General features: G+C 32.9%; 1 protein-coding gene across 1 annotated transcript; it reads right to left on the minus strand.

The window, feature by feature from the left end:
* Window positions 1-3,051: 3,051 nt before the first annotated feature.
* On the minus strand, window positions 3,052-5,755 carry LOC131039806 (B3 domain-containing protein Os11g0197600). Its single transcript, XM_057972643.2, has 5 exons — window positions 5,576-5,755; window positions 5,215-5,334; window positions 4,549-5,131; window positions 4,183-4,430; window positions 3,052-3,914 (listed from the first exon to the last, which is right to left on the minus strand). The coding sequence occupies exons 2-5, from the start codon at window positions 5,278-5,280 to the stop codon at window positions 3,330-3,332; spliced, it is 1,482 nt and encodes a 493-aa protein (XP_057828626.2). The 5' UTR covers window positions 5,281-5,334; window positions 5,576-5,755; the 3' UTR covers window positions 3,052-3,329.
* Between the last annotated feature and the right edge of the window lie 3,745 nt (window positions 5,756-9,500).

Consider the following 9,500-nt stretch of genomic DNA (forward strand, 5'->3'; position numbering starts at 1 on the left):
TCAATTCCTATTTCTATCTTCCGCTTTGTTTTTTTCAATCAGTTAACTATTTCAATCAAATATCCTCCAATCATTCTTTTTCATATTTCAATCAACTTTAAACTCAATTAGTTAACTCAATTAATCTATTCAATCAATTGAGTTCCACATCCAAATCAACAGTTCAACTATCAATCAACATGTGAACTCACTTGAGTTCCACCTCTTGATCAATCTGTTCTACCTTTCAATCAATCCTCTCCAAAAATCTATAAATTGAGCATTCAATCTCCATTTTCAACAATCACGATGACAGAACAATCACAAACTTTGAATCTTTGTGTCATTTGTAAGTTGTCAGCGTGAAATCCAAGAGCCATCATACCACAAAGAAGCAGAAAAACAATGGAAGCTACATTCGATCATGGAATAGGGAGTTTTTTATTGATAGATTTCATATTCCTATTGTTTGATTGTGTTATTTCATTGGTTTTGTTTATAATTCTTTGATTAGATAGGGATTCGTGATTTCCCTTTGTTTCTAGTTGAATTAATGATGAATTTTAGCATACACACAATGTACCCAACACAATCTAGGTACACAAGATTTATAAATTTGGGTTTCATATAGACACATTAAATTTAAAATTATCAATTTCAATAAATTAGCATTGATTAAACAAAGATTTCAAGTTTGATAATATATTCTAATATCAAGTTTTTTTATTAATCACCACGACTTATTTTCACATTACTTTGTACATTATATCATTAGTTTAATAAATCAAGTCCCATTTTATGCATAATTTTTTAGTGTTTTCTTGCTTCTAATGAGGTCTATATTTAGGCCCTCTTGATCACAATTGCTTATTTATTTATATATAATATTGGAGACATCTAATTTATATGCATAAAAAAGATTTGGTTTATTTCATATTTAGATGTAATGAGTAGTCAATCATAAAATGAACCTCTCATCCACTTTAATATGTAATAAAATTGTGATTATTTTTAAGACTATATTTTTCTTTCTTGAAAGTGATCATAAGTTAAAATCCTCTTGTATCACATTGAGATCAAATTTTGGAATGAAGGTTTTAGTTCTTCAGAGTAATATTATTTATATCTATTCTAATAATTTTCTAACAACAATTCAATTCGAAATTAGACATTTTTGACAAATACCATTCATTATAAATAATTTTTTTTAGAAAATAGGATATTGGTTTATGAAAGTAGCATGCCTCATAGTTCACTACCAAGCCTAAATATAAAAGTCTCAATCGATACATTCTATCATAGATTTCAATTAAAGCTTACAAAATTATTTTCAAATCAATTCCAAACATCTCAAATACCATTAAGTGGTCAAAGAGGAATTGATTTTAAAGAGTAAGGCCTTTTTAAAATCAAAGGAGGGGTGAAGCTCCATTGTAATTTTAAAAATGAGTACATTATCATAGATTGCTAACCAACATACTAGATGTGCCTGTTTTTGCTATGTGACTAGAGTGAAAATATTTAGATCTCAACAAAGCTGCTTCAAGTAATCATTTGGACATATTTTCTGCTTTCCTTTCTGAACAGTGCTTTAGGGTCGGTTCAAGTTTTTCATGGTTCTTTCAATACATTATGAAATATTAAAGAATGCATACACCTCAAATGATTGAAATAGCTGAATTGGCATTTGATATATTACACATGATATACTGCAGATCTACAAAATTCCGTTAGACAGTAGTGATGATTTGGAAGAGTTGTTTCTAGATTAGATTGTGTGGTAATTTTTGCATCAATGTTTCAGATCATATTTCATGATCCATCATTAGAATAATTGAATGCTATCAAAGAGCAAAATGATTGAATTGTGAAGATGTTAATTGTTATTTTTGAACCAGTAAGAATTGCTTCAGAAAGTAAATTTGCATTACATCACTCAAGCAATTTATTCAAACAAAATTATTTCAAAAAATGTTGTCACTACATATTTGAAATAATTCCTTGAATTGTGAACACAAAGCTTCCACTCAGAATACAGAAAAGCAGATTGACAAGGTTTTCTAAAATTACAACTGCAAGTAAGAAATATTAAAATTTCCACATTTCTAAGAGCAGCTGCAATATATTATCTATTCAAACTCATTTTTTCGGTCTAAAACTGACAGATTCCCATGGATATTGCCATACTTACCATGCCTTTTCCTCCATTGTAAATCTGCTATTGCCCTACTCTTTTGAGCACTGCATGGCCTCTAGAATTGATCTGTGTTGGTCGTCCATTGCCATTTGGTTCATTTGATCTCAGTTACTCCATAAATGAAAATGACACAACATATGCCAAAGAAGAATAAGAAAACCTTGATAGTTCCCAGGGTTATATGTACTCAAGGTCAGGTACAGGAATTTGGGTGGGAGTCAAAAAAAATCTCAAGAAAGTGCTATTTTTCTTGCAACAGACCTTATTTGAAATGTGCTGCTGCATGCAGGCATGAGAATTTACAAATTGAAACAAAACTTACAGAAAAGTGGGAGATTTTATAAGCAAAGAATAATAAAGAGAAAGGAATACCAGTGACTGTCATTAACAAAGTGGAGATAATGACTGATGAAATTTCCAATTTCAATGCTCTGATTCTAGTCAACAATGGGAAATTATTGATGCAAAAATACAATCTCTTTTTATTCCCTTTCAAAACAGAGTTTCTTCAAACGGGAGAAAATTACAGGTCAGGGGAGGGTAAGCATTCATCATCCAACTATCAATACATTTTAGAAAAACATGAAAAGTTCATTGATATCTCAATATTACAAGATCCTATTTTTCTATATTGCAGAAACTAAAGAAAAATTTAAAACTAAACCAGATTACAGATACGCACCATTTCCCTTTGAGCGAGCAACACGTGATCATTATTGATTAACAAACACAACTACTACTGAAACTATGGATAATGAACTAGGGGCGCTCCTGATTCTTTTTTATGTAGACTACGCCTTATTAAAGGAATGCAGACTGCCACTACAAAAGCTGTCTTTACTTTTAATTGCAAGCCTAAAAAATAGAAGATGAAATGCCAAATTTTGATATATCTTGTATTCGATCACTCTATGCATGTCAGACTAATAAAATGAGAGAAATGTTTAGTTAAAATGGAAATTTTTAATACAAGAGCAAATAGTGAAGAATTTCCTATGAAAAGTACATTTATGTGAAATTATACCAAGTATAAAACCTTCTGTTCAGTTTACCATGGCACAGATTCTAGCACTAATTCAGAGCATCATTGCCATCCCTCAGAATCATCAAGTCTTCTTCTTTGCCATTCGCATCATCTAGAGAAGTAGTCACTTTATGACAATATCACCACATTCATGTCATTCCACGGCTCTTTCTTTGGACACTTCGACAAATGACATGCTTGTGCTAATCTCAGGCTACGCCTACAACCTGCTTTCCTTTCTGAAATGGAAGGTTTATCCAGATCAATAAATTTGCTTCCATTACTAGGTTTTCCCTTCTCCCCTTGCAGCTGTTCTATTTCTTGTTTCACACATTTTCCCTTTTCAGGTCCAAGTGAATTGGTTGCAAAATCATTGTTTAAGACTTGTATTTTCTTATTTGTAGTTGATGGAAGGCCATCATTCCTTTTACTTCCTTTAATATACTTGTAAGGACTACACTCTTTGACAACAGGGAAAATATGCACATTAAGTTTAATTTTGTCTTTGCTATCATCTATCCGCTCAAAAATGCAGGCATCTCCTTCCTCAAGATTATTGGCAATTGAAAAATGTCTCCATCCACCAATCAAGGCAGGTTTAGGGTTATCTCCAAGGAATCGTACAGGCCATTGCCTTTTTTTAGGATCCACAAGAGTCACTTCTGTTCTTTTCCTTGGTAATTTGACTTTATCTATAAATACGTTTGATGCTCTCTGCACAAATTTTCATAAAAACTGAGCAACATTAACTTATTAAGAACCATCCAAACCCTATTATTCAAAAACATGTAAAAATATACAGAAGCCTAAAATATCCTATAAACTGCAATAGATTGGCTACTTAAACCTCTGTCAAACTGTCAGAATGCAGATTTCCAGAGTATAGGAGACTGCACTATAATAGAGATTGTTGAATATCACCCCAGATCTAATGAGTATTTGTAAATACAAGCAGGCATAGAGAGAGGTCAGGGAACCTTACAATCCTAAACATTCGGTATACCATTGGTGCGCTCATAATTACTAAGCCAAAGGGTTTTTCTGATACGAAAGATATAGCAGCCTCCAGGGCCTTTTTCTTTTCTGTTGCGTTAACAGGTCGTCTGCTAGAAACATAATGACATTGTATCCCTCCCTTCTTTTCAGTTTTTGTCTTCGCCGATTTCACTATCTGACGTTCCTTTTCGGTAAGAGATGGATGGAAATGTTCAGGACTCTCGGAAGGATGACCTGCATGCAAATCAAAATTCGTGGTTATTCAAATGGTTAAGTTTAAAGTTTCCCATACTTTGGGAGACACAAGTTTCGAAAGACTTCAATTTTTCGTTGAAGCAAAGCTTTCACTTACTTTTAGAAGAAAGCTTGGGTTTTTTCACTTCATTTACAGCGGCGTCTGCTGTTGATTTTCTTTTCAAATCAACAGGCAATTTGGTTTTCATCAAGCGATCAGAACTCCTAAAAAGATCAGGGCTTCTCTTCTGCGAATCACAATCATTCTGAATATTCGCAGAATGAAAAATAGGGATGTCTGCTGTTGATTTACTTTTCAAATCAGCAGACAATTTTTTGTTCATCAAGTGATCAGAACTCCTCAGAATAGTACTAGAAAGATCACGGCTTCTCTTCTGTGAATCACATTTGTTTTGAATCTTCGCAGAAAGAAAATTAGGGATGTCTTTTTCACATCCATTTTTCCCAAATATCCGAACTCTGAAATACTTCCCACAGATGTATTTAAATACTAGAAAATCCCCAAACTCTATTGCATTTTGATATACAAAAATTTCCCAACCCGCGCCAAAAAACACAATTTTAGTGTCTACACACCATATTTTGACCTTCCATCGCATGCCCTTTGGACCTTGCAAAACCCCATTCTGTCCATTTCCAATCTCACTTCTAAGTTTTCGAGCAAAGGCAGGAGGAATAGACTGCAGTAAACAAAACCCATATAAAATGAGCTTTCAACAATGCATGCAAATAATATAAAAGGATATATTGGCATTAGAGTTACCAAACAGTGGGCAAAGTCTCCGACCATGACTTTGAAGAAGTGGGAACTCCCATCAAACATCTCCATCTCTTTATTCTTGCTGTAAATTCTATTCTGTGCAGGGTGGAAGAATTTCACCTGCTGCTTTTTCATTCCCCATAGAAAAACCTAAGTTAGTTTAAAGTTTCCTGCCATTCAAAAAGCTTTCAAGATGAAATCGTACAAATTATTAACAGCTCATCAGATATTTGTTTTCAAACACCGATTCCTTGTTTCTTAGCTTACAATCACACCAAACAAATTAGTCACAATAAACAACAAAACCCAATCGTGGTAGGAGCATTCTAGTCGCTTCAAATTTGATTTAGATGCAGTAAATTACCTGATGCTGCACTCAACTTGTTCTCTCTGCTATGCCGCCCAAATTAAACACAGGAAATCGAGTCCCAAAAGAAGTAACAGTTCTGTGCAGACAATGCAAGCCAATCTCACAATTTCAGTCAAAATAGATTTGTAGGGTTTATATGGATTGGGATGAAGATTTTATATAATGTCATTGTCATTTTATCACATGATTGTAAGAATTCAACAGTGTACTTTCTAGTCACACTGACCGCAGTGTTTCATAAACTGGTGGTTTATTTATTTAATAGATTATTTGTTAAAAAATAAGTGGATTCTCTACTAAAATTAGTTTCGATGAAATTTATGATTGATTTAGAGTTATGATAGATCGATCAAAGTGAAGGGACAGGGACAGGGACAGGGACAGTACTGAGTTGAAATAGATCTTTTACGCAAATAGTAATTGTTATTATTATCTAAATTAGTTTTTGAGTACATTTTATTTAAAAATTATTAGATTTTTACAATCTATAATGATATCTATTGTTGTTTTTAGATTTGATTGTGAACAATTTTTTTTATCAACATTTCAGATCATGATCCATCATTGGGATGAGAAAGCTTGAAAAGTGAAATGAAAATAACAGTAAATCAAGGTGATTAAAAAAAGAGAGGGGTAGGGCCAGGAGGAGACAAAACGGGACAGATTAAAGTAAGGAACAAAAGCAAATGTTAAAAAGAAGAAACAAAGAAGGCAATTGACTAAAAACAAAGCTAGAATAGCAATTAAGAAATACATACACCATCTAACAATTCAAAAAAGAAAAAGAAGCATAAACACAACACAACAAACCAACATATTACAAAAAGAAGAAACAAAGAAGGCAATTGACGAAAAAAAAAGCTAAAATAGCAATTAAGAAATACATACACCAATTAATCATGCAAAAAAAGAAGAAGCATAAACACAACAAAACCAACCAACATACTACAAAACTAACTACCAAGACACAAATTGACAAAACCAAAAATAACAAAAAAATCAACAAGAAGACAATAGTAAATAAAAAACTAACAACAAAAATGCTAACCTAACAAAAAAGAAACACAATTTTTTTAAAAATTATGCATTAATTAACAAAATTATAATAGATTTTTTATTTTATATAAAATATTTTATAAATTTAGATATAAATTGTATATTTTATGTACTTGTATTATATCACTTTTAACAATTAAATTAAAAAATCTCTTTCAACAAAATCTAGCAACAGAGTTTTATCTTATATGTTTGTCCTATTACAAAAACTAAAAAGTTTATTGTACACAATAAAATATAAGAAAATAGTAGAATATGGATACATAAATATTCTAATGTCAATATCTTACGTCTTGCTTTAAATCTAAATTGTTCACAACTAATGCATTTATTATATTCTTTTAGCTCTTCTCCATTATTATATCTATTAGACTCCAAATAAATATATGCAAAATAATAAATTAAAAACAAGCAATGCAAGTCTAAAACTTTCTTTTGAAGGTGTGTGTGTGTGTGTGTGTGTGCGTGCATACAAACATGTATACATATATGTGTGTGTGTGTGTGTGTGTGCGTGTGCATACAAACATGTATACATATATGTGTGTGTGTGTGTGTGCGTGTGCATACAAACATGTATACATATATGTGTGTGTGCAAGGGGGGGAGCGGTGGGGGGCCTTTGGTCAATTCGTGAAGTTGAATGACTCCAAATGAGCCCACCAGGGATCAAGTCTTGTTGAGTACAACACACCAATATCCTAAGGGATGAAGTTGGGATTGTGCCATCGTATCAAGTGGTTAAAACTACTTTGTGAAGGTTGGGATGGTGTGCTTGTGGGCTTCGTACCCTTGGAAATAGGTGTTGTACACCTTGCTTAATAATGTTCATAATTGTCATATTTTATTTATCATGTGATGTTGGACACGAACGTGTAACATGTAGAGATTTCTTTGGAATATTTATGGAGCTACTATGATGTTGTATTCTAACATTGTAATATTATATTGTAATTATTTAATATTGGGGAAGGATAATTAAAAAGAGAAAACTTAGTACCCAACATTAAAGTGGGTCAAGGGGTTAGTTAGCACATGCTTTTGTGGCACATTGTTTTACTTTACCACTAGTTGTATTTGTGTGAGCTTTTGTTTACAAAAGAAAACACTTGTTTAGTAGTTAAGGTTGGTTGGTGGCTTGAGTTGTCATTGTATTGAATCCTTTGGAGGATTGTATTTGTGGAGCATGGCATGGGATGTGAGGATTCATCCTTGGACACATGGGAATGCATTGGAGGGCTTGATGGTTTGAAGGTATACTTTGTAACTCTGTATTTGCTTTTGATGGAGTATGGATGTTTTTGGAGGCTTGGTTTTTCCCTCGTGAGGATTTTCCCATGGTATATCTTGTGTTATCTTGTGGCTTGTCTATTTGATATTTGCACAATGGTGATTTAGTAATCTTGTATGCATGTTTCTCTCTCATGAGTTATGTAGGAAATGGATTAAATGTATGTGGGTTAAAGCATTATTTCCTAACATTGCCATTCAAAAAGCTTTCATGATGATATCATGCAAAATACAAATAGTTTAGACATTTGTTTTCAAACACCGATTCCTTGTTTCTTAGCTTACAATCACACAAAACAAATTAATCACAATAAATAAAAACTCCAATGATGGTAGGTGTAAGGACTCGCTAGTCCTAACCTTAATTAAACTATCACAATTAAATCATATTAATGTCAAATATACATTTATACAAATGAGTATAAATTATCATTAACATAAAGATAAAATTTAACATTCATACATAAGTAATGAAATTAAAGCAAAGTAAGAATATGAAATATTATATCAAAATTGATAAATAATGCAAGCTACAGATAGTGTGTATATGAAATAGATAAATCTATCAACAATTTGATGTCATCATAACCATCCATCCTAAGCACTAAGCATTCATAAAGAAAAAAAAAACTCATCAAAGAATCACATAAGCAATGTACATGATGGACACATGTTAGTAGGTTAGTGTTTCCTTGTTGGAAAGAGACAATGTTCCAGTGAAGATTGATGCATGAGAGATGCTTAGCAGTTGTCATTAATGGCAACTCAGTTCAGAAATTACATCTGGTATGCGTAGATTTGATTTACCGGAAGTTGCATTATTCATTAGGCATAAGTCTGGAAGGTGGAATACAGTATCCGACAGAGTATGAGTATAGTGTGTAGATCTTGATTTTGGCTGGATAACTTTGTTTGTGGTAATAGAGGTAGATGATTCGAAGTTCGAGGTAGCTTACTCTAAGTAATCCTAGTATCTGGTGTTGATTCATGAGCGAGATTGAAGGTCTGGTATTTGGTAATTTAGGAAGAATGGAGCTATTCTTGGTGTAATGTGTGATTTGGAATCTATGGGATGAGTTCGGTGGTTGTTGATGAGTTCGAGGTAATTGTGTTGACACGTGAGAAACTTGTTATCATCTTGTTTAGGTTCGCATATGGATTTGTGGACGAATTGAGCCGACTTGTTGGTACACGTTTCATGTTACGTGTTGTGCAGTTTTTGGAAGCCGACATGGAAATTGTGATGAACTTATGAGGCACTGAAAGGGGGGAGTGAATCAGTGACAAGTAAGAACAATAGAAATGTGAATATCAATTTCACCAATTTAAAACTCAATATACATGTAAGAAATAACACCAAATATGCAATCATCACACAAAGCATAAACCACATGACACAAGTTTATATGTGGAAAACCCAAATGGGAAAAACCATGGTGGGAGTTAGTACCCACAAGATCCACTATCTGCAGTATAGAGATTTGACCAGTTAAGGTCTACATCACCTGGTTAGGGGCACACCCTGTTAAAAGTGTCTAAGCACAGTTAAGAGCTATGCAATAAGGCCTTTGAGG

This window comes from Cryptomeria japonica, chromosome 7 (assembly GCF_030272615.1).
Source record: "Cryptomeria japonica chromosome 7, Sugi_1.0, whole genome shotgun sequence".
Taxonomy (NCBI): Eukaryota; Viridiplantae; Streptophyta; class Pinopsida; order Cupressales; family Cupressaceae; genus Cryptomeria; species Cryptomeria japonica.

What these genes read in the sequence shown, in the direction of transcription:
- LOC131039806 (XM_057972643.2), bottom strand. Translation starts at nt 5,280, where the DNA reads ATGGAGATGTTTGATGGGAGTTCCCACTTCTTCAAAGTCATGGTCGGA. An exon ending in GAGACTTTGCCCACTGTTTG is followed by an intron (nt 5,132 to 5,214) that starts GTAACTCTAATG and finishes TGTTTACTGCAG; the next exon opens with TCTATTCCTCCTGCCTTTGC. An exon ending in ACCCAAGCTTTCTTCTAAAA is followed by an intron (nt 4,431 to 4,548) that starts GTAAGTGAAAGC and finishes ATTTGCATGCAG; the next exon opens with GTCATCCTTCCGAGAGTCCT.